Here is a 25,905-nt window from a genome sequence, read left to right as displayed (position 1 = left end):
TTTTTACTGGAATATTTAAGAATGGTCAGAATATAGACTCCAGGCTTCTCACTTCAGTTTGTTTATTCACTCCAACCCAAACGTTTGGGAATTCCCTCCATCTTTGTATCCAGTTAATAAGCCATGAACGGTGGCGTAACTTAAAGCTGATGGTCCCCAGTGCAAAGTCTGTGCCAGGCCCCCGACTGTAATGTATGGTTTATAGTAATAGTCTTCTCATATGGGAAAGTGACACCATATGGGACCCTTGAGCCTCTAGGTCCCAGGTGCATCGCACTCTCTGCAGCCCTTTAAGTTTAGCCCTTGGTCATGAATACTAGTGATCTCCCTATTTAGCTGTTTTATGGGAAGCCTGTGGTTAGGTTAAAAAATAATATGCTTACATTGCTCCGGCTTCCTGGTCTCTTTGTCTTCAGCTTGACCGGAAATGCAGGTGATCACGGGAAAGCTTTGGCAATGAGTGACCTCAGCTGAATCAGGATTGGTGATTGCCTGCACTTCTTGCCAAGCCAAGACCTATACCCAATGGATAGGCAGAGCAGGTTATGTATATTTTATATTTTAACTTCCACCTGCCTTCCTTTTTAGGAAATAGTTGGTTGAAACCATGCTTGGGTGGTCTATTACACTCATTTACAATATTATAATGAATGTTGATGAAAGATATCATGATGAAAAATGGGCACTTGGTTTTAGTCTAATATTAACTTTTCACTCCTAGCCTCGAGCTGTTGCTGGATTTCGTGGAACAGTACGGTACGCATCTGTCAACGCACATAGGAACAGGGTGAGTAGAAGTGAACAAAAAGAACAGTGTGCATGTTCTTTGCCAATATATCTGTATTATCCTCCTACTTTTTTATGATAAACTATAGCTTTTTACAATTAACTTAGTTAGCTGTAGCCTATAGAGTTACTCCTTTGTTACTATATTTGGAGTTTTTAATTCCAATCTTTCACGCTCTGTATTTTTGTATTTCAGGAGATGGGCCGCCATGACGACCTTTGGTCTCTCTTCTACATGCTGGTTGAGTTTGTAGTTGGCCAGCTTCCATGGAGGAAGATAAAAGATAAGGTATTTTTTTACTACTGGAGCCCTCGATCTACTCGATGACCTGCACAACAAATTTTACTTGCCTTGTTAGTCCAGGGATATGTAAAAAAATAGAAATACCCTTTTTTATGTAGATATTGCCAGGATTTTACTCCCTAGTCTTGCATTGAAATTTCCTCTCCTTTAAATCATTTTACATTCTGATGTGCTGATCACATCGGTGGGTCACCCATTCATACATTAATCAAGCTTTGACATCAGTAATAGAGGTGCATTTAAGTAACCAAATGGTGATGAGAATTTTTTTACATTTATTTTTTGGATTTCACACTTAACATTTTTTAAAATATATTTTTGTATCCCTGCTCATAATGAAATCGTTGCTACATTTATGGCCACATTGATATGGCTATATAGCTTCTTATACAGGCAGTCCTCGACTTGAGGACACCCAACTTACAGACGACCCCTAGTTACAGATGGACCTCTCTGGCCACTGTGACGTCTGGTGAAGTCTCTGGATTCATTACTTTAGTCCCAGACTGCAATGATCAGCTGTTAGGTGTCTGTAATGAAGCTTTATTGATAATCCTTGTTCTTGTGAAAATTTTGAAAATCCATTTGTGAGAGGGACAAAAAAAAATGTTTTGTCTGGAGGTAAAATTATAAAATATACTAGTTCAATATACACATTCAACTGAAGTACAAACCTTAATACTGCCTGTTTATGTATTTTTTGCATTTACAGCAATAATATACTTTTGTTATAACCATTAAGTGTTTCCTTTGCAGGAACAAGTTGGTTCCATTAAGGAACGATATGAACATCGTCTTATGTTGAAACATCTTCCCCCAGAATTTCATGTATTTCTTGAACACATAAGTGGTTTGGACTATTTTACAAAACCAGATTACCAGGTATGTGGTTTGCTGTATCAATGTATTACAATTGATGGAGGTTACAGTGCGTAAAAACAGGGCCGGCTCCAGGTTTTAGTGGGCCCCTGGGCGACAGAGCTCTAGTGGGCCCCTTTATGGGCCGCCAGTAGTCACACTGCCCCCCCTCCCCCGCATGGACACATCCCCCCTCCTCCTGTATACACACTGCCCCCCCTCCTCCTGTATACACACTGCCCCCTCTCCTCCTGTATACACAGTGCCCCCCCTCCTCCTGTATACACAGTGCCCCCCCCCCCCTGTATACACACTGCACCCCTCCTCCTGTATACACACTGCACCCCTCCTCCTGTATACACACTGCACCCCCCTCCTCCTGTATACACACTGCACCCCCCTCCTCCTGTATACACACTGCACCCCCCTCCTCCTGTATACACACTGCACCCCCCTCCTCCTGTATACACACTGCACCCCCCTCCTCCTGTATACACACTGCACCCCCCTCCTCCTGTATACACACTGCACCCCCCTCCTCCTGTATACACACTGCACCCCCCTCCTCCTGTATACACACTGCACCCCCCTCCTCCTGTATACACACTGCACCCCCCTCCTCCTGTATACACACTGCACCCCCCTCCTCCTGTATACACACTGCCCCCCCCTGTATACACACTGCCCCCCCTCCTCCTGTATACACACTGCCCCCCCCTCTTCCTGTATACACTCTGCCCCCCCTCTTCCTGTATACACTCTGCCCCCCCTCTTCCTGTATACACTCTGCCCCCCCTCTTCCTGTATACACTCTGCCCCCCCTCTTCCTGTATACACTCTGCCCCCCCTCTTCCTGTATACACTCTGCCCCCCCTCTTCCTGTATACACTCTGCCCCCCCCTCTTCCTGTATACACACTGCCCCCCCTCATCCTGTATATTCCCTGGCCCCTGTAAGTCTCCACCTCACCTCACTGATGCAGGTCTCTCTGTGTGGTCACTGCTCTCCCCGGCAGGTCATGTGACCATGACGTCATCGCAGGTCCTTCAACCTTTGATGCTGCAGCTCCTGACGGGTAAAGCAGTGAGTGACTGCACATGTTCTCATCGCGATCTGTGTCCGGAGGAGGGAGAGAGGGAAGGAATCTCCCGGGCAGCGGGGCAGATGTCCTGCTGAGCCGTGGAGATCCAGGGACCCGAGTGGGCCCCTCCAGTACCCCGGGGCCCCGGCACTTGCCCGGGTTAGCCGGGTGCTGGTGCCGGGCCTACGTAAACACCCCCCCCCCCCCCCAAAAAAAAACTTATTTTACAAATCCCCTGCAGCTCCCGTGGTTATCTCTGACATGGTTATCTTTGACACTCAAATTCACTGTCTCTGTGAGTGTTGCAGATTGCGAGCACTGTGTTCTACAATTTTTTAAAACTCCAGTAATATTGAATGGAGCAGCAGGACACAAGCTCGACCTGCCACTCCAACCATTGGTAAGATCGGACCCCCTTTCTCTGGATTGCTGATCTGTTCTCATGATCGGCGGTGGTCCCAGCAGTTGTACCCTTACTGATAAGAATTTTAGCCACTATACGGCGGATAGAGGATGACATTCAATCTTTGTTCAACCCCTTTAAGTGCTTTTCGATAATAATGGAAATCCCCTCAGTTGAACCTTAATGGTGTCTTCCCATTTCAGCAAATAAATGTTATTGTTATAATAATGAAAAGTTATACAATTGTTCAATATTCTTTCTGTATCAATTCCTCTAGATCTCTGCTCAGAAATCTGTCCGTGGTCACACAAGTGCACAGCTTTTTATATCACACAGCCCTGCTTTATTCTTATGGGGGAGATGAATCATGCCCCCCCTGCATCTGACCAGATATATCAAGAGGCTTGGGCCCTTTGATGTATCTGGTTGGCGCGGCCAGCGAGCAAAACTTTTTCGGAGCTGGTGTAGTATTGAGTGAAAACCAGCGGATGAAACGCCCCATTCCACACCCACGTGGTGTGGAGGTGGCGAATTCACAGGACTATGCAAGTATTTGCAATTATTTCATTGCTTCTTCGCCAGAAAAATGAATGAATCTCCCCCTATGATACTGACTAGCAGTGCACCTGTGTGATCATGGTCATAATGCTGCCCACAGGAAGTAAACTATGAAAAACTATGAATGACAGCAAGCAGAGATCCAGAAATCTGTGAGGATTTGATCCAGAAAGTATGTTGGAAAATTGTGTAATTTTTCAAAATACAAACAATAACATTAATTCTCTGAAATTGGAATATCACTTATAACTAATCTGTGGATAGGCGTTAAGTGTACATAATGAAAAATCAAACCTGTTCCTCTAGAGACTCTTTGTAGTATATATATATATATAGATAGATAGATAGATAGATAGATATAGAGAGATAGAGAGATAGAGAGATAGAGAGATAGAGAGATAGAGAGATAGATATAGAGAGATAGATATAGAGAGATAGATAGATAGATATAGAGAGATAGATAGATAGATATAGAGAGATAGATAGATATAGAGAGATAGATAGATAGATATAGAGAGATAGATAGATAGATATAGAGAGATAGATAGATAGATATAGAGAGATAGATAGATAGATATAGAGAGATAGATAGATAGATATAGAGAGATAGATATAGAGATAGATATAGAGAGATAGATATAGAGATAGATATAGAGAGAGATAGATAGATATAGAGAGATATAGAGAGATAGATATAGAGAGATAGATAGATAGATATAGAGAGATAGATAGATATAGAGAGATAGATAGATAGATAGATAGATATAGAGATAGATAGATATAGAGAGAGATAGATAGATATAGAGAGATATAGATAGATAGATATAGAGAGATATAGATAGATAGATATAGAGAGATATAGATAGATATAGATAGATATAGAGAGATAGAGATAGAGATAGAGAGATATAGAGAGATAGATAGATAGATAGATATAGAGAGATAGATAGATAGATATAGAGAGATAGATAGATAGATAGAGAGATATAGAGAGATAGATAGATAGATAGAGAGATATAGAGAGATAGATAGATAGATATAGAGAGATAGATAGATAGATATACACTCACCGGCCACTTTATTAGGTACACCTGTCCAACTGCTCGTTAACACTTAATTTCTAATCAGCCAATCACATGGCGGCAACTCAGTGCATTTAGGCATGTAGACATGGTCAAGACAATCTCCTGCAGTTCAAACCAAGCATCAGTATGGGGAAGAAAGGTGATTTGAGTGCCTTTGAACGTGGCATGGTTGTTGGTGCCAGAAGGGCTGGCCTGAGTATTTCAGAAACTGCTGATCTACTGGGATTTTCACGCACAACCATCTCTAGGGTTTACAGAGAATGGTCCAAAAAGAAAAAACATCCAGTGAGCAGCAGTTCTGTGGGCAGAAATGCCTTGTTGATGCCAGAGGTCAGAGGAGAATGGGCAGACTGGTTCGAGCTGATAGAAAGGCAACAGTGACTCAAATCGCCACCCGTTACAACCAAGGTAGGCATCAGAGCATCTCTGAAAGCACAGTATGTCGAACTTTGAGGCAGATGGGCTGCAGCAGCAGAAGACCACACCGGGTGCCACTCCTTTCAGCTAAGAACAGGAAACTGAGGCTACAATTTGCACAAGCTCATCGAAATTGGACAGTAGAAGATTGGAAAAACGTTGCCTGGTCTGATGAGTCTCGATTTCTGCTGCGACATTCGGATGGTAGGGTCAGAATTTGGCGTCAACAACATGAAAGCATGGATCCATCCTGCCTTGTATCAACGGTTCAGGCTGGTGGTGGTGGTGTCATGGTGTGGGGAATATTTTCTTGGCACTCTTTGGGCCCCTTGGTACCAATTGAGCATCGTTGCAACGCCACAGCCTACCTGAGTATTGTTGCTGACCATGTCCATCCCTTTATGACCACAATGTACCCTGTAACATCTGATGGCTACTTTCAGCAGGATAATGCGCCATGTCATAAAGCTGGAATAATCTCAGACTGGTTTCTTGAACATGACAATGAGGTCACTGTACTCAAATGGCCTCCACAGTCACCAGATCTCAATCCAATAGAGCAGTGATGGCGAACCTTTTAGAGACCGAGTGCCCAAACTGCAAACCAAAACCTAATTACTTATCGCAAAGTGCCAGTACGGCAATTTAACCAGAAAACTGACGGTTTAGTTTAGAATCAATAAAATGATACATTCCCGATCAGAGGAAGCTTCCCTCCCATTGCGTTTTATTCGCATTTCAAAACTCCTATACTTGTGACATTGAGGAAGAGGCAGCAGTCCTATACACACTGAAACGCCACTTTTACACCATTTTACATCACATAAAAGAGTAATAAAAAGTTATCAAAAGGTCACGCAGTCTTCAAAATGGTAGCAATGAAAACAACGGCTCATTAAGCCAAAAATCACCCCTCCCCAGCTCCGTGCACTAAAGTTATTAGCGTCACAAGATGGCGAAACTACTTTCTTTTTCGTACACTGTTTTAATTATTGAAAAAGTATTAAAACACAATAAAACCTACAAATCTGGTATCACTGTGATTTTACCGAACCAAAGAATAAAGGAGACAAATGATTTAGAGCGCACAGCGAAAGTATTAAAATCTAATCCCACAAGACAGCGATGCAAATGCTTTTTTTCACCATTTTTTTCCAGCTTCCTAGTACACAACATGGAATAATAAATAACGAAAAAATAAGCCCTTACACAGCTATATATAAATGCACATATAAATATATAATATGTATATACATAAATACATATATTACTTGCTCTTTGGTTGTCCAAGGCGGCAGCCGTGGCGGGCAAAAGTTCAGGTGTCTGGTGTTCTGGAGGAGGGGTGGGGGGGTTGGTAGGGTAGATGGGCAGATGGGCAGAGGGTGGGTGGCCAGAGTTAGGGCTGCGGGGGGGGGAGGGGGGATGTTAATCCGGCTTCTGGAGATCTGGGCAGTGGGTTTACGAGGCATGAGTTCCAGGGGAGGGGGTGATGGGGCGGTGCAGTGACCGGAGTTGGAGTGGGTAGGGGGGGGTAGCGAGAGCGGGCGGAGTTTGGGCGGGCGAATTACAATAGTGGGCGGAGTGTCTTGCGGGCGGAATCCGGGCGGGGGGGCCGTTTGGTAGCGCTCGGAGTTGGTTGCGGTAACGGGGGAGGTTTGGGCCGAGGTGGGGTTTGTGGTTGCGGGCAGGGTGGTTCGCAATAGTTGGTTTGCGATAGTGGGCTGGGGTCCGGGCGGGGGAAGGGCTTGTGGTTGCGGGCGCAGTTTGTGCTGGCAGATTCGGCAGCTTGCGGGCGGAGTTTTAGGGGAGGGGCGGGAGCGAGCAGGAAATCATCCCTCCTGCTGGTATATTATGCCCTGAATAAAAAAAATAAACTTACCTCAGACTCCGCGTTCCTCCGGCTTCTTCCGTTCTGCACACAGAGTAAGGTGCCCAGCGCTGGCAGCGTAATGACATCATTATGCTGCCAGCGCTGGGACGCTTACCATCCTGTGCGCTCCAGTGATCAGACAGAGCAGGCAGTGTCAGCGCCCTGCTCTGTCATGGCTTTTAGCAGTATCGGAGCGCGGCTCCGATAATGCTTAAAGCTGAGTTAAATTCAAAAGACCCGCGTGCCAGAAGTGAGGGCTCTGCGTGCCCTCTCTGGCACGCGTGCCATAGGTTCGCCATCGCTGCAATAGAGCATCTTTGGGATGTGGTGGAACGGGAGATTCGTATCATGGATGTGCAGCCGACAAATCTGCGGCAACTGTGTGATGCCATCATGTCAATATGGACCAAAATCTCTGAGGAATGCTTCCAGCACCTTGTTGAATCTATGCCACGAAGAATTGAGGCAGTTCTGAAGGCAAAAGGGGGTCCAACCAGTTACTAGCATGGTGTACCTAATAAAGTGGCCAGGGAGTGTATATAGATATAGATATATATAGAGAGATATATAGATAGATAGAGAGAGATATAGATAGATAGAGAGAGATATAGATAGATATAGATAGATAGATAGAGAGAGATATAGATAGATATAGATGAGCATTCTCAACAGTGGACCTTTTAAAGTGGACCTGTCACCAGATTTTGCCGTCCCCCCCCCCCCCCCCCGACTAACAATGCCTGATAAAGGGTTAAAAGTCCTCCCTATGTCACCTAAAATTATCTGCCAGTGAGGCCCTGTACCTTAAGTATGTTTTTATGATTTTCTGACTCTCCTGAGAGGAGAAGAGTCGGAGATACCAGTGAGCCACGCCCCATTCTTCTGACTGACAGCTCTGTGTCTCTTCAAATCCCTGTTCTACCTCCTTGTACTCCTGCTAATATTCTACTACGTACAAAGCTCTATGTACAGATGGGAAATATTGTGTCAATCTTTTTCACGCTGCCTTATGTTACATTTATGACTTGTGATCAGTGACATCATCGCTGGTCTTTCAGATTTCTAAGAATAACAAACTGTACACCATGTATGTGGTTACATGTGATCACAGCAGCCTCCATAGATGCTGGAGAGGAGTAGAAGTCCATGGAGGCTACTGTGACTTCATGTGGTCAGATACATGCATGGGGTACAGTTTGCTATTAGTATAAAGCTAAAGGCCCTGAGATGATGTCATCCTGGTCACATGACATGAACTGTGACCAGTAAGGAGGATTAGATGGGAGGGGCAGGCTGAGCAGGACACGCCCCTCTCTAATGCCAGTGAATATTAGATAAAAGGTGATTTCTGTGGATGTAAACGAAACTATTTTTAGCTAAAAGAAGGGGGTCAGTCAGTTAATAGAGCTGTATAGGAACCTGTCACTGGCTGTATATGTGCAAATGTGGTGACAAGTTCCCTTTAAAAATAAACTCCTAAAGCAAACATCACCTTTAATTCTTCATTTTAAAATTGGAGTTTACACTATAGTAGATGCTGTTTCCATGTAACCACTGCAGCAATTATCTCACTCATTTTGTTGAAAGGCAGGGGGGGGGGGGATCACATTATGTCCATCATGTCAGAACTGTGCCCAGCCTCCTTGTGTGTAAGAGATGAAAAGGTATACAGAGCCAGAACCTCATTCTGCTTCAGGGAAGACGGTGTGGAGCTTTTACAGGTGATGTGGCTGTGAAACACTCTTAGAGGTAGATACAGTACAATTGCTCGAAAAGCCCCCGAGGGTCATTTATGAAGCAGCTTCAAAGTATATAATAATGTATAGAAGTCAGACCATCATGTTACTGCTTCCATTTTTTACCAAGTATAACTTCAGCTATAAGTTAATTGGTTTTATATGTCTATCCTCTATGTTTATATGCACTATCCTCTCAATTATTTTTTTTTCATTCCTTTCCAGCTTCTTATATCTGTTTTCGACAGCAGTATGAAGACCTATGGTGTTGTGGAGAGCGATCCATTTGATTGGGAGAAGAGCGGTTTGGACGGTTCATTAACTACCATAACCACATCAACTACTCCTCAACTTCACACCCGCCTGACACCTGCTGCTATCGGGTATGTCTGGGGAGTTTCATAACTACTTAGTTACTCTTTAGTGCACTGAAAGGGAACGTGTCAGTTAAATCGACTCTCACTAAACATATAATTGAAAACTGCTATCATGCAGCTTTTAACAACTATCTCCTATATTTTTTATCTCTATGCCTGTAAAGTTCCACAATTTGTAAAATGGATTAATCTATGCTAGTGACCCCATGTGAGTCCAGTCATCCTCCTTCCTCTGAGCTGAGTTTGGCATATTCATCTCATGCTTCCTGATACAGAAAAATACCTTTGTGACTCGCTAAAGAGAATTCCTGAGGGAGGGTTGAGAAAGCACTTGCTAAAGAGAAATCCTGAGAGAAGGATTAGTGACAATCTGATTTCTCTTCAGCAAGGCAGACACACACATTCATACACAGAATGGCTTTCTCATTCCTAATTGGAGTGCTTAATGATGTAGCAGAGCTGACTTGACAGAAGAGAAAGCAGGTCCCTTGTCGGTCACGAAGCTGGAAGAGCTTGAATATGCATAGATGGTGAGTCAACTTTACAGGCATGGGGAGGATCAATATAGGGATAGTTTTGCGGATGTATAATTGCAGTTTTCAGATATGGTTTAGTTCGTGTGGGTTAATTTAATGGTTTAATTTAAATGGTGACAAAACTTTGTTTATCTGAACTGCAAAATATAGTGCAGCTATTGTTTTAAAGTAAACTAAATTTACCTGTCCACCCACAGCTGTAACTAGAAACTTTGAAAAGTTCCATTGATACAAATGGAGTTAAAAAAATTGCATACAGCTTTTTTAAACTACAAATAAGAGCGCCCACCCCCAATTAATTGTGCAAAAAAGGCAATGTGGTATTATAAGTTAGAGATTGTCATTACTCATAAGTCGTATTTTGTCTTCTTCTCATGCAATGTGCTCAAAATCTTATGGTTTAAATAACTACAAAAAAGGATCTGCTATTGATCAAGAAAGGCCACCACTCCTGTCCTTGTCTTTGTCCTTGGTGTCAGTTAGTCCAATTCACTTGAATGGAGATGGGCTGGAATATCAACATGTGGAAGTATGTGTGTTTTAGGAAAAAAAAAATTCTCAAACAACTTTGAATGTAAATTCTTTGTTTAGTATTGCAAATGCGTCACATGTCCAAGGAGATCTGCTGCGTGAGAACACGGATGAAGTGTTCCCTGATGAACAGCTCAGCGATGGTGAAAATGGACTCCCCATTATGGTTTCTCCGGAGAGGATTCCAGGATCACCTAGTCATCAGCGTCCCCAGGAGAAAGATGTTTGGGAGGAGATGGATGCCAACCGGAATAAAATTAAAATGGGAATTTGCAAGGTACTAATCTCAATAAACTACAAAAGCAGCAATTATAAGTCTCTCATCAACATCTATAATTCTTACAAGTCATGTTACATTACTTGTGTACAGAGGTCGCATTAACGCCTCACCACGCGTCATAGACGCGTGATGAGGCGCCATTACCCACAAAAATAATTGGCATGCGTAAAGTTACGCTTGGCATCTATTCCCTGTAGCGCGCAGGCTGAGCGGTTCAGCGTGCGCTGCAAATGAGGGAAAAGTCAGCGCGATTACAGCAGACCCGGAGTGATAGCACCGGCCCCGGGGGAGACATGTGAGCGCGAAGCTTCTGCTCCCTGTCCTACTCCATCTCTACCTGCCCGCAACTTCCTGCGTTTGTGATCGACGGGACCCAAGAGCAGTGCTGGGTGAGTGTGTGCAGTGTTCTGTGTGAGTGTAGTGTGTGCGGTGAGTGTGTGTGTGTGCAGTGTTCTGTGAGTGTGTGTGTGTGCAGTGTTCTGTGAGTGTGTGTGTTCAGTGTTCTGTGAGTGTGTGTGTTCTGTGAGTGTGTGTGTGCAGTGTTCTGTGAGTGTAGTGTGTGCTGTGTGCAGTGTTCTGTGAGTGCTGTGTGAGCGGAGAGTGAGTGTGCAGTGTTCTGTGTGAGTGTGTGCTGTGTGATTGAGTGTGCAGTGTGTGGTGTGTGATTGAGTGTGCAACGTTCTGTGCGCAGCGAGTGTGTGTGTGCGCAGCGAGTGTGTGTGTGCGCAGCGAGTGTGTGTGTGCGCAGCGAGTGTGTGTGTGCGCAGCGAGTGTGTGTGTGCGCAGCGAGTGTGTGTGTGCGCAGCGAGTGTGTGTGTGTGCGCAGCGAGTGTGTGTGTGTGCGCAGCGAGTGTGTGTGTGCGCAGCGAGTGTGTGTGTGCGCAGCGAGTGTGTGTGTGTGTGTGTGTGCGCAGCGAGTGTGTGTGTGTGCGCAGCGAGTGTGTGTGTGCGCAGCGAGTGTGTGTGTGCGCAGCGAGTGTGTGTGTGTGTGTGTGCGCGCAGCTAGTGTGTGTGTGCGCATGCTGTATTACTGAAATTTTCATACTCCTCCTCAGGTAAAAAAAAACTCCTCAAAAATGGTGAGAGGAGTATTTTTACCCTTCTGGAAAAATGTTAGTGTGACCTCTGCTTGTGTATAACATAATGCAGCTAATTGAATGTGAAATGACCTACACTTTTGTTTCGTGCTACCGGGTAATTAATTGCCCCCAGCAGTATACAGCTTGCCCCCAGCAGTATACAGCTTGCCCCCAGCAGTATACAGCTTGCCCCCAGTAGTATACAGCCTGCCCCCAGCAGTATACAGCTTGCCCCCAGTAGTATACAGCTTGCCCCCAGTAGTATACAGCCTGCCCTCAGTAGTATACAGCCTGCCCTCAGTAGTATACAGCCTGCCCTCAGTAGTATACAGCCTGCCCTCAGTAGTATACAGCCTGCCCTCAGTAGTATACAGCCTGCCCTCAGTAGTATACAGCCTGCCCCCAGTAGTATACAGCCTGCCCCCAGTAGTATACAGCCTGCCCCCAGTAGTATACAGCCTGCCCCCAGTAGTATACAGCCTGCCCCCAGTAGTATACAGCCTGCCCTCAGTAGTATACAGCCTGCCCTCAGTAGTATACAGCCTGCCCTCAGTAGTATACAGCCTGCCCTCAGTAGTATACAGCCTGCCCCCAGTAGTATACAGCCTGCCCCCAGTAGTATACAGCCTGCCCCCAGTATAAAAAAAAAACTTATATACTCACCCTCCGGTGGCCCCGATGTGCAGCACTGCTCCTCTGATGTCCGCGCGGCTCGTCTTCAGGCTTCCGTGCCCGTCTTCTTTCTTCTGCTGGGCGCCGCCATTGATCTCCCGCGGCCGGCGCCTAGTATGACGCGCCACTGCTGACGTCATACTAGGCGCCGCCCAGGGGAAGAACATGGAGGCGCTCAGCAGAAGACGGGCACGGAAGCCTGAAGACGAGCCGCGTGTACATCGGGGGAGCAGTGCTGCACATCGGGGCCACCGGAGGGTGAGTATATAAGTTTATTATTTTTTAAGTATTTTAGTGACTTTATTGACTCGTGTATAAGCCGAGGGGGCGTTTTTTGTGCTGAAAAATTCGGCTTATACACTAGTATATACGGGAATTCAAACCTTACAATTACCTTAAGTAGCCCTAGTCTAATGACTTAACACTTTACAGCCTCTGGATTGTCTCAGAGAGCTGAATCCTCAAGGGAAATGATCTCTAGTTAAGGAAAGAGTTAAACGTGAGCCTCCTTATCTGTCTTAGTGGTCAAACCTCAAAACGCATTCTGATACACTGCACACTGCAGGAGAAAGAAGCAGAAAAAAGGGGACATAGAAGTTGCTTTAAACATATTAGAACATTTTCTATAATCGCCTGCTTCTTCATTTTCGAAGTCAAAAAAAAAAAAAAGACGGTTTAGTTACACTTTAAAGCTAAAATGTTTTGCTTTACAGTATTCCTTTTTCGTAATGTATGGCTATATATTCCATTTGTAGGCTGCCACAGAAGAAGAACATAGTAATGGTCATGCAAATGGCATCCATAATGCTCCAAGCCTTGGGTCTCCTGTGAGGGTTCGTTCAGAAATAACCCAGCAGGACCGTGATGTTCCTCTTCTGCGAAAGTTACGCACTATACACAGCTTTGAGCTAGAGAGGAGATTGACACTGGAATCAAAACCGGATGCTGACAAGTTTTTGGAGAACTGGTGAGGAACTTCAGAGCGTAACTGTTGTATTAGGAAACTATTAATGTTGTAGTGATCACAAAAATATAAAAACTGAGGCACTCATGTGAGGGCTGTGCCCCTTGGGCTTTGATCAGTTCTTCTAAGAGAGCCAAGTGCTTGGTGTACAACACATATGCTTTCTGTAAGATACATCTGTGGTTCTCTTTTTTACGTTTATGTTGTTGGATAAGGCATAGTTTTGTTTTTTGTCTTTTAAAGTGTGGAAAAGATTCAGAAGGAACCAAATGTGAAAGATGCAGCAGCTGCAGATGGGTCCTCCCCATCTCCTTCTCAACCAAGGAAGGCCCCTCCCAATACTGACCACGTCTGGCACTATGATGATGAATATGTGCCAGAGGGCTCTAAACCTGGCTCAGCCAGTTCCCCGGAGAACTTGGACGGTGTCGTCAGCAATGGGTTTGTAGCGGTAAATTTGAGCTCCTGCCGGCAGGAGGTTGATTCTAAAGAATGGGTCATTGTAGATAAAGAACGCGATTTAAAGGATTTCACTTCAAAAGGTCAGAAGGTAACAGGAAGTCCATCAGAAGAGGAACCCGAGGTACTACACGTGCTGGAAGAATCTCCTCAAGACGGACCTCCAAAACTAGGATCGTGGACAGATCACAATAAGAAATGTGACGCAGGGATTGAACTTGATATCATGGTTTCTTCAGGCCCTTGTATTGATAAACTGGATCCAGAAGCTGCTGGTCAGCTGCTTCCAGCGACGCCCACAAGCCCCATGGAGGCACAAGCTGAAGGGGCAATCACACCGGTAAGGAATCTATGCTATGAATAAATGCTGATCAAGCAAGTGCTAAATAATTATTATTGATTTAGTCACAAATATAACTGCATTTTGAAACTCTATTCTTATTGTGCTTCTTTTCTGACCTTGCTGCTTTTGCTTGTAGACATTTTCCAAACACTGACACTTATCCCAATCACTTTTGTTGTTAATAAGTAAAAAATGTCAGCAAGGGGAAAACTCCTTAAACTCTGCTTCTGCTCATGTTCTGCTCATCTTAAAGCTTGAAACCCATTTCAGTATGGTACTCTGGCATGGGCATCATGCACTAGAAGTAAACTGATGGCCAAGCTTGTAGAATGACATTCGATGTCATTATTCACTCATTAGTCACCTTGGTGCATTGTGGACCAGCTATAGTGCCATCCCCTATACTGACCCAGCAATTCCTAACTCTACTTGGTCGAGGGCAAGGTTAGATTTTCTTTTTTGAGGGTCTCATTCCAGAATAGATTGAAGAGCTTCACTTGTGTTATAACCTGCATGGAGAATATTGTAAGCCTTATTTTTGCTTCAACCTGCACCTCATAGAAGGGGGGGTGGTGATCTTTTTGGACTCAATAATACCTGGTGTAATTTTTTTTTTTTGCTTGCTGCACCTGCTCCACACCTGCTATGGTGACTACTGGCTTTTGCATACATTGTTTTTTTTATTTTTTCATTTTGTTTTTCCCCCTCACATCATATTCACAGCTTGGTGCTTCTCACATCCTGTTATCCTCTACCTCAAGACCTGCTAGCAATCCCATGCGCTTTCCAAGCCCCAATACACCCCAATCGAGCCGTTCAGAGTCGCCACACAAGAAAGAGATTGGCATCCCCAAGAGTCATTCGGCTGAGAGTTGCTCTTCTTCTTCTCGCTCAGCCAGCCGCAGGAAGCTACCTGCCACCCCCCATGGTGCCACCAAGTACCCCAGTGTAATTCGAATATCAAAATCCCAGGTGAATAAATGGATATGTCCAAAAGTCACTGTTAAGTGTCCATGTCTAAGTTTTTGTATCCTCTACTGTGGTATCTGTTATTAATCAAAAAAGACACCAAGAAACAACAAATAGACGTTTATTATAGGTTTTCCACATTATTATTCATTCATACAGCACCATTTAATCCGCTGTGCTTTACATTTGATCACATTGGGTTTACATCCATTACACAAGGAAGAGTGCGAATAAGTAAAATAGATACAAAATTAGTGTGAACTGGCACAAGTGGAAGGAGGATCCTGTCCACGAGGGCTTGCAGTCTATGTAGAAGCTACCATGACTGCTGAACTCCCTCTCCTCTGACTCCTTTGATACCCAGAAATTATATATATATATAAAATATGAGAGAGAGGGAGAGTAAAAGTTTTGGCTGGCAGTGAAGTTTTCCCGCGGCAGTGTTTAGATACATGACAAAGATCAGACCTTATTATGAATTGACCTTAGAGGAGTTGTCCGACTCCAGCACACTGCTTCTCGAATGTAGCAATATGTTTAAGTGAATAACGAGAGTATTTGCTAACTCGTTCCCTTGCCTATCCTCCCATAACCTTCACCACATCTCTCCCAACCCTGTAGTGTCTGTTTCTGTCTGCAGGCAGGTCACCACTAGACCAATCAGTGGCCTCAACGTGGACCTTCACAGAAACGGTACTTTACAGAGCGACCTCCACAGGAGAGGGTCACCACTGTATTTTCCAGATTGCATGGCTATATTTTAATGTGATACATGTGAAAGGCAGCAATGTACTACTTAATGTCCTTTATATTTTGTGAATAAGCCTTTACACATATGTTTTGTATAGACAGTGCACACAGGGTCTTAAAAAATAAGCCCCTACTCATTCCATGCCTGTGGCATTATTCTAATACGAGACGTTTGCAGCTTTTTAGTATGTTGTTTTTTTTTTTTTTAATGGTTATATTACATAATTTTACATAAAATTAGTATTTATGTTTGGGGCAGTAGTAACATTAGTGAACCACTTACTGGGGGATTTATAGTGGGGGGGGTTCTAACCAAACCCATACATTTACAGATACTGACATCCAGCACTCATCCAGACATCAGCACTGAACTTGAGTGGTGTTGGGAAAAAATTCCTATACCTTTTTATACAGGTGGTCTATTATTACAAGTTTTTAAACAAATGGCATCTGAAAGGAGAATTAAAGAAAAAATAGAAAAAAAAATCCAGAATGTTTTACTAACTGGTTTTTCTACTCTTTATAAAATCTGCATTATTTTAAGATCACATATCTCTGTATACACACAATCCATTTTATCTGTTAAGACGTATAAGAGCAAAGGAAAATACATAAAAACCTAAAAACAAACATTTTTAGAAGTCTCATTGATTCTTATTTTACTATTCTGTATATCTAGATGACCATTCCTCGACCTTCAGTTACATCCACACAATCTGCTTCAGAAAGTTTCCCTTGTGGACCAGCCTTAGAGAAACGAGATCGGGATTGCAATGTCATGGAAATGTTATCTCCACAAGACAATCCAACAGGACATGGTACAACAGAAGATGTTATTGTTACAGTTACTAGCAAAGGAAATCTAGCATTAGATCTGGAGAAACCTAGTCAGGGTAAAGACATAGACTCAGGCAATAAAGACTTGGTTAATGGTTATGACCTAATACCAAATGAGAAGAAAAGCATAGCGACCCCAGTACACTCTCATTCAGGCTCTCCAGTAGATGGGAAGGCTGAACAAAACAAGAGTTTTCAACATCCTAGGCTATCTCCAGGACAGGGTAAAACCCCTGATGGTATGAAAACCGATATTTATGAATCCACCAAGACCAGGTCTTTGCACTCTGTGCCAAATGAACAATTAGATCTTCAAGAAATAAAGTTGGATGCAAGTCCACAAAGTGTTGACGTGGCAGTGCCTACAACAACGACCCTTGAACAGGTTCAGCTAAATGGTTATCACCAGGATAAAAATATAGTATCTGCAAATGGCTGTCCTGAGTCCAGCTTGTCTATCATGCTTGACCAGGTTAGCGATAAGGATCAAAGAAATCTTAAAAACGGACAGCAGTTCGACTTAAGCGATAGCTCTCAGCAGTCCAAAAAGGATCACTCAAAGTCAACTAGACATAGTAGGATTCCTGTATTGGCCCAGGAGGTTGATTCTGCATCAGAGTCGTCCTCTCCAATATCTGCAAAGGAGAAGCTTCTGCTGAAAAAAGCTCATCAGACAGATCTTGCCAGGCTCTTAATGGAAAAACGACAAATTAAATCATTTTTCGGTGACTTTTCAAGTGCCTCTGACAAGTCTGTAGAGGAAAAGACTTCACCGCCTGCTGTACGTTTATCCGAGGAAGATGTCTTCTTCATTCCCAGAACAGTCTCTGATTCCAATGTCCGTCAGTCCGATGATGGAACTGCAACATCTCACAGCCCTCAGTCGAGGAGAAGTAAGATCCCTCGTCCTGTGTCTTGGACAAGTAATGATCAAATTAGCAGTGCTCCTTCCACTCCTTTCCTTCCAAGGCCACCCCCTGGAAAGCCACCCACACGGCCTGGAGTGGAGTCACGGTAAGAGAAGCCGCAGTTATACATTTATCTTTTTTATTTTTTATTCACTGTAATAAAACTACTCAACAAAAGGTAGAGAACTAAAGGATCATCATGAATGTATATAACTATATGACATGTTGACTGAATGCGGCACTATATCAATTCCTCATACAGTATTTTCATGATGCAAATGTGGCTCTATCAAATTGGTCTTAATAGTTAAAGCAGTAAGTTAGAAAATGATGGCACTAAAGAAGCATTAAATCTAGAAATCAACAATTCAAGATAATGGAATATGATCCCACACCTACTCTTTGATTTCTGAATAAGTAACAAGCTCCTGTGGAACATTCAGATGATGTAATATGAGACAAAGTAGGATTGAAGTGAAGGATGGGATTAAGGAAGATAGTACTGGGTTAGGTTTTAGTATTCCTATGATGTGACTGCCTCTATATAGACTATTTTTTGTATTGATAATAAGATATTTTAGTAATATTGTTACCTAGACTCTTGTGAATACAAAATTGTACTCATTTTTCATTGTTTTGTCTTCTTTTCTGTAGTATACGCAGGTACAAGGTTTTGGGAAGTGGGAACTCTGATTCAGACCTTCTCTCCCGGCTTGCTAAGATTATTCAGAAGGGATCTCAAAAGCAACGCAGTTCTTCCCAGTCCAAAAGCCCAGGTTCCCCCCACAGCCCCAAAACGCCACCCAAGAGTCCTGTGGTTCCCCGACGAAGCCCAAGTGCTTCCCCACGCAGTTCATCTTTACCACGTACCAATAGCTCTTCATCCTCAAGACCAGGAAGGCCTCATCATCATGACCCCAAAAACTCGTCTCCATACGTAGGCCGTAGCAAATCCCCTCCCACCCTCTCTGGCTCTTCTTCTTCAAGACGTTCCTGTCAACAGGATCATTGCTGCAGCAAACAAAGTAAGAACTTATCCAAGGGACCAGGTGGCACTCACCATTCGACGGGGAGTAAAACCAGCCGTGGAAAACCTTCTGTCCGAGAGGTCAAAGTATCCAGTAAACTGAGCAGATAGTAACCAGGCTTTGCCACCTTCGCAGCGGTGACTAACCCATCCTCTGGAAATGCATGTCGTATGTGTCACTGTGTATTTTAAAAGAAAATCCAAATCAGTGTTGGTTTTTATGTTCCTAAAATGACTTGAAAACATTTAAGTTATGTCTTCGTGATGGGAGGAATGTCTAAAAAAATTCATTCCAGTTTTGGTCTATGGGTGGGAAACAATTGAATAAGAGGGTGGGTTGTGGAGGTAAGTGGAGCTGCCACCCATTGTGTTGTTGGTCTGGTCTTCTATTGATGTTCACATGAGACGATGATAAATGGGATAATGGAGAAGTTGAAATAGAACCTTCTGAAATTTGGCATCATGATATGTGCAAAAAGGTTAAAAATGCCTTAAGCAACCAGATATGTAAATTAGATGATATGCTGCAAAAACAAAATGGATAACCTGGTATTGTCAGGGACTTCAACTATCTCGGTTTAGTCACATTATCATATATTTTCCTTCATGAATATGGTTTTACGTAATAATGCATCATTCTCTATTTGTGAATGTTTTAAGGGGGTTTCCATCAAGTTGCATGGATTTTGATGACAACAATACCGTAGATCAGTATGTAGCAATATTTTAATCTTCAAAGATGCTGCAACTTTTACTGACCTTGAAGCCATTGAGAACTGTGAGGGCTTCTGGTATCCATAAAGCTATTGCGAAGAGAGCATTTCTCCATTATATGGTACTGCAGATCAATCAGGAAAAAGTTCTGTGAAAGAATCAAAATACATAAAAAACCTCTCTAAAGCTGGTAACATTTTTAATAACACTTTTCAGAAACTGGATAATTATCCTGTCAAATATTATCTTCACTGCTCAGTGCAGGAGAAGAAAGGAGAAAAAAAAACATAGACCAATTTTTTCTTTTATTTCTGAAATAAAAAAATACTTCATAAGTTTAGCTACCCTTTATGCCCTTTTAATAAGTAAGCTTTCCCTCCATATAACAATACCAGAGCATTGGCTGGTTGCCTATTACCAAGGTACCAGAGGTTCTCTTGGGTTTTTGTTATATGTTTTGTTCTAGAAGCAGAAAAACCAAAAGCTAGTATCTGTTATATGATGGATACAAATGAATCCCTTGCCTATAATGGCAATCATGGTTCTTTTTTTATGTGTCTGTTGCCATAGCAGATGAAATTGCGCTACTTTAAGATTTTTGAGAAACCCTGTGGTTGTGGGGGGGGCGGGGGGGGGGGGGGTAACACAGCCCCAACGGGAGATGTGAACATAATCTTTTACCCATCTTCAATTGGACCTAATAAATGCTGGATCGGATGTCATAAAATATTGCATCATGGATCGAGCACCTTTGAAAGGAAAAGTTAATACAAAATTGGTTTTATATAAACATTTATTTCTTCTGGTTGCGCAAAACTCCCCATTGAATTGACATTTCTGGCATTAACTTTTGATAAAGGTAGCGACTAACCCATAGAGAACTTTTGTTCATGCAGTGATCATGGTTCCAGAATTTTTATTTCACGGCAATGTAATCGGATAAAATACTTCTTCTCACCCCTTTAGGCTCATGAATAAATTGGTAGGGTTCTTAGGTGATCTCCGATTATAAGAAGCTTAGTAATGGCTATGCATGCAGGTGGTACGGGAATCTGAAGTGGTTACCCAAAAACCTGAGCCGGCTCGGGACCATGGTGAGAGACGTTGGCGTTACTTAATGATATTCTGCAGGGGCACATACATTGAATGTATGTATGAATCTGCCTATATACTCACAGGCAATTTTGTGTATGCAGCTTATTGCATGATGCTTAGACCTAGACCTAGAAATATCATTGAAACTGTTGTCTGCTCCTTGCATCACAATAACTGGTGGCTTTTTGCTACACAAATGGCTTATTTAGGATATAAACGAGGGAAATTTTTTATTTTCTTAAAGAACTCCTTTTACTTTTGTGTGTTTATCCTATTGTAGCCATGAGCTTTTAACCTCTGCTGTGCTGGAGGAACATTGCTGTTGTCTATAGCACTGCAGGGGAAGCGGGGGGTAAGGGGTGGGGGTTAATGTATGTGACATAAGTGCAGGGGTTTTTATAACCGTCCTATCCTGAATAAGCTGCAACCTTCTCCCTCATCCCGTATCTTTGTATTATATTGTACAGTAGGTTCTGTCACTATAACTGCATGTCCTATTACTAAATTATATTCTATATAAATATTTATAAATATATATGTAAAAAAATATATATACGGTACAGTAAAGACATATCTCATACTCACTCTGGAGACAATAGCACCTCCTTTTTACTTTTGTGTGCCTGAAAAAAAAATCATCCTTTTTGTCTCAATGTATGAGCGAATACTTTCCCAGCATGGCAACGTTTTTTTTAACCTAATATTTCTTCCTAAACTGTTACAGCAACTCCACTGCAAAATCCAAGGGTTGGCAATGATTTTCTTTTTGTCTATGTTTTTCTTTTTGTAATTTTTTTGTGTTTTTTATTCAATTGTATTTATAAATTATTTAAATGGTTTTTGAGTACTATAAACTCTTAACAGTATTCTTAAGGGATGTTACATGAAGAAGTATGAGTGCTTCTCACAGCAGATTGCCCAGCTTAAATTTATTTTCCACAGCTCCCAATTTAGAGGTGCCTTATATTAACGTCAGTGTCCAGTCGTGCTGCGGATGTCTCCATAGACCAGCATCAATATTATCTATTGGATAATGGATGGTTGTTGTCCAACTTCTGGGATCATCATAAGGGTCTCTTTCACACCTGATCAGACTATATGTGACTTACAGAGGCAGCAAGTATAGTATTTACAGCTATCCCATAGAAAGTGAAGAGTAGTTTTACACATGCGTAACATTCAGCATCATTTAGATGGAGGAGCACCAACAGCCATGTATTGGGTAGTCCTCTTTTAGATTGGTGCTGCAAGTAATGCATGTGCAAAGCCACTTCTTTTAGATGGAGGACCACCCCTCTTAGGACAGTTAGTGGTTCAGGTGCCCCTAGCCCCACCCACTGTTGGACCCTGGTGTTCCTAGTGTGTGACACCATAACGATCCTAAAGGTCAACCAGTAGACAACCCGATTGGGCCCATCAAGTTATCCCAGCTGAACAGCAAAATTGAAGCTTAGAAGATATAAGCAGGCAGTTCTAGAAAGTCTGCTGCAGGGTAGCAGGTATTCTGACAACGGTATTTGAGATACAGGTGTTAGATGCTGTGAAGACAATCCCTGTACATGCCAGGGGGATTTAGGACACTTAACCATCCACATGTCCTTATAGATTGATGGTTTAGTGTACCAAATTGTCATTTAGGAAGTCCGTTTAGCAACATTTTTACTTGCCTCGTTCCTTGTTGCACAGGCCCTGGCTTCACTGCGCATGCGCCGTGGGTACAGCACTTGTGAAATGAAGCCGGGTGTACTGCTGCGGCTTCATTGCATTACTGCACCAGTGATGGGTGTGATAAGCCTCATCAATCCCATCTCCTAGTAAGTACAGTAAAGTTTTTTTTTTTTTTTTTTATAAATATAGCGGGCACAGATGGACTTGCTAAGGGGCAATTTTGGAAACTAAACCACAGGTTCATAAGGACCTGTGTGTGGTTTAGTGTCCCAAATCATCCTGATAGGTTCTCTTTTAAGGTCAAGAGCTTGACATTTTTAACAGATTGGTTGGCACACCAAATGGAGAGAGATATTGGCCCAGATTTATTAATAGCGAGGCCGGCTGAACTAGTATGCAAAGTGCACCGGATTAATGAAGACCGACACACTGCACTCAGGCGCAGTTTGGACATGTATTTATGCGCAAACTACACCGGCGCAGTTTGAATAATAAATCTGGGCCATTGCTTTCCTTTTCTCCCTGACACAACCAAATAGAAAAAAGTTTCCTTAGAAATACATCCAAGTAAAGTTGCAATAATAAGTACAGGGGAAACAGAAGATATCAGATTGATAGATTGAGACCTGGGGTGGATCTCTGACTACCTCCCATTAGATTATGTACCGGTAATTGAGCTCCTATAAAAAAGCAGCCAATATGTAATATATATGTTATGTCGTTGATGACTCTCATCATGTATAGAACTTTTTTTTTTAGACCAGAACTGGACATCTGCTTTAAAATAACCTACTCTAAAGAGGGATTGCGATGATGAAAATAACTTTAACCTGGTCAAAAACAAATTGCCAGTTAAAGACTATATCCTATATGTCCTAACTGGTGTCTGCAAATGTATTTGCTGCAAATATCACAAATAATTGTATAGTCTTTTATTATTACAAAAAAAAAAAAAAAAACACTATTAACATTTTATATAATAAGCAGATATATCAACTTAACAAGTTGTCTTATGTAAGGACAACATATTCTAGTTGCAGGTTTGTACTACTACTAGTTAGAAGGACGGACAACTTTTATGCCATTTGGATACCAGTAGAGCTATAGCCAATAGTTCGGTTGAGCCCAGTTGAATTTCTGAGCAGATGGCTAAAGGTGTTTTGCCCTTCTCTTCGGAAGATGAGCAATGTGTTAGCCTGTGGATCATATCTCAAGGAGAAGATGCCCTCCTGATATAATAATATAATATATAATATTAGCCACTAGACAAATAGCACAGCATTTTTAATATTGTGTGGCTACTAGTAGTACAGACTAGAGATGAGCGAATATTACAAAATTTGCTTTGCTGAAGCTCCACCAAATTTTTCAAGCGTTACGATTCAGGTCCAATTGTTGCTCCAATAGCCCTGGAAATTCGTATTTAACTCTTCTTGGCCTGTGTAACACAAATTTTTCAGAAAAGATAAATCCTATCTGACTTCGTAATTTTTTTTCACTTGCCCCCCTCCCTGAGCTCTGGGATGACTGAAATAGCTCCTGTTTTTAAATTCCAGTGTTCCAGTTTAATATTCAGATTCGGTGCCTGAAAAATTGGGAGATTCTTGCTGAATTTATGAACCAACAAATATATTCGTTCAACTTTAATACAAACTTGCGGCAGAATATTAAGATGACATATCTGCTTTAAGATCAGAAATTTATATGCAGTGAGATGAAGACTGCGGCTGTGATTTCCGAACCCTCACTGTTTGTCTATAATTCCATAGCTGTTACTCTTGAAAGAAATAAAATGTGAAATTCTGGCTGAGATGTGTAGTACAGTACTATGATCAGATACGTGTTTGTGAAGAAGAACAGTGAAAATGTTTAGTATTTTTCTTTCTTTTTCCGCTTTGCAAAACATTTCTTTAAAACAATGTGAGATGCAGTTTTGCCAGCTCTAAAATAATAATTTAAAAAAAGGGAACAAAAAATATTATTTTCAAATTATATTACATATTTCATATCACTTTTTCCATAAATATAATTGGGGGAATTTATCATTTACAAATGCTGTTTTGCGACTTTCCATTGCGCCAAATGGGACTGTGCAAAGTCACTTTAAAATAGACCCGGCATGCGCCGAATTCATTATTGCAGTGGTGGCGAACCTATGGCATGGGTGCCAGAGGTGGCACTCAGAGTCCTCTATATGGGCACCCATGCCATCACCCCAGGGTAGAGTTTGCCAAACAGGACTCAAGGCCTCTTGCAGTCCCAGGCAGCCCAGGACCCTAGAAGGAAGCTACAATGATAATCCAGACTTCTTCTCCTTCTTTCTACTGCATTGGTGTCCTCAGGTGCCTATACAATTTAATCCTGTGACAGTGCAGGGAGTAATAAGTTACTGCTTAAATTGTCGCATTGGCACTTTGCGAAAAATACGTGGTCTTTGGTTGTAGTTTGGGCACTCTGTCTAAAAGGTTTACCATCACTGAATTATTTCTTAGACTGATATTCACAATACAGTACTGAACTAACTTCATGATTTGCGATTTGGGACAAATTTTCATTTAAGTGCATGTTTTTGTGCAAAATTACTTTAGTCACCCACTGGTGTAGAAGTAGGAGAAAAAACAATATCCAATTTCAAGACCAATTTCTCCTAAGAGGGAAATGTGCACCAAAATAAAAACATTTTGCAACAAATGCAAATAAAAAAAAAATATTATAAGACCAAAAAAAGAAACAAATACAACAACATACATAACCTCACTTGATGAATACAGATAAAACAAAAATGAAATTGATCGCAGGCAACCAAGACAAAGACAAATTGTAATGATAAATTTCCCCCAATGACTTTTTATCTTTTGTCTGTTTTTCAAACATTTTATTATTCCCTTCTGCTTGTCTTTGGCTGCATTCTTTAAAGGGCATCTACCATCATGATAAAGGGTTGTAAACCAAACACACTGACATACTGGTGTGTGTGCCCCCTCTATCATTTTCTGTCTTTCTTTTAGCTTCTTAGAACATTGTTGTTATAAAAAATGGGTTTTAAAAAATATGTCAAGGAACTTGAGGGTCTCCGGCTCAATAGATTTCAATAGATTTCAATGGAGCTTTGAGCTCCTCTGGCTTATTTGCATAATTATGAAAACCTTTTATTTCTTAAAAACAAGGTTATAAGAAGCTTCAAAAAGTGTTGATCCTGCCAGAAAATGGACACACCAGGATGTAAGTGTACTTGGTTTACAAATCTTCATCCTGGTGGTAGATGTCCTTTAAGCCTTGCTTAAAGTACCTTAGTTACTTGCAGCTATTGTACATGGTAAAGTTTAGGCAAACCTGGGCCATGGGTTTATTGGATTTATTGACCTGAACCTGGATCCGCTGAACCTAGGATGTCAGTTCAGTTTTGCTGAGGAGAGTCCATTGGACTTCATTGGATTTGATGTGTGACTGTTCACCAATTAGAATACATTGAGGTTGCATAATGGTGACAGAACCAGATTTGCATATGTGTAAGGGAAACGTTCATGTAAAAACCAAAAGTTGCCATGTAGCTGTAACCTTAAGGCTCTTTCAGACAACTGTGGTCGGTCAGTGAATT

The 25,905-nt window shown here is 42.2% G+C and overlaps 1 protein-coding gene across 2 annotated transcripts in view; it reads left to right on the top strand.

Moving 5' to 3' along the window:
- The window catches only part of TTBK2 (tau tubulin kinase 2), an 85,212-nt gene extending 65,042 nt beyond the window's left edge, over positions 1 to 20,170 (top strand). The window contains exons 7-16 of one of the 2 annotated variants that reach the window (XM_072115648.1): positions 722 to 787; positions 983 to 1,075; positions 1,847 to 1,972; positions 9,324 to 9,481; positions 10,603 to 10,819; positions 13,329 to 13,540; positions 13,781 to 14,336; positions 15,063 to 15,311; positions 16,738 to 17,909; positions 18,458 to 20,170. In XM_072115648.1, the coding sequence (XP_071971749.1) occupies positions 722 to 787; positions 983 to 1,075; positions 1,847 to 1,972; positions 9,324 to 9,481; positions 10,603 to 10,819; positions 13,329 to 13,540; positions 13,781 to 14,336; positions 15,063 to 15,311; positions 16,738 to 17,909; positions 18,458 to 18,941 (3,333 nt within the window). In that variant the 3' untranslated portion in view covers positions 18,942 to 20,170. The remainder of the gene's footprint in view (positions 1 to 721; positions 788 to 982; positions 1,076 to 1,846; positions 1,973 to 9,323; positions 9,482 to 10,602; positions 10,820 to 13,328; positions 13,541 to 13,780; positions 14,337 to 15,062; positions 15,312 to 16,737; positions 17,910 to 18,457) is intronic. The other variant, XM_072115649.1, reaches the window with a different exon arrangement.
- Positions 20,171 to 25,905: the final 5,735 nt, after the last annotated feature.

Source organism: Engystomops pustulosus, chromosome 7, assembly GCF_040894005.1.
Source record: "Engystomops pustulosus chromosome 7, aEngPut4.maternal, whole genome shotgun sequence".
NCBI classification, from domain to species: domain Eukaryota; kingdom Metazoa; phylum Chordata; class Amphibia; order Anura; family Leptodactylidae; genus Engystomops; species Engystomops pustulosus.
Note: the sequence above shows the minus strand (reverse complement) of the source record. Positions and strands in the feature narration are given on the sequence as shown.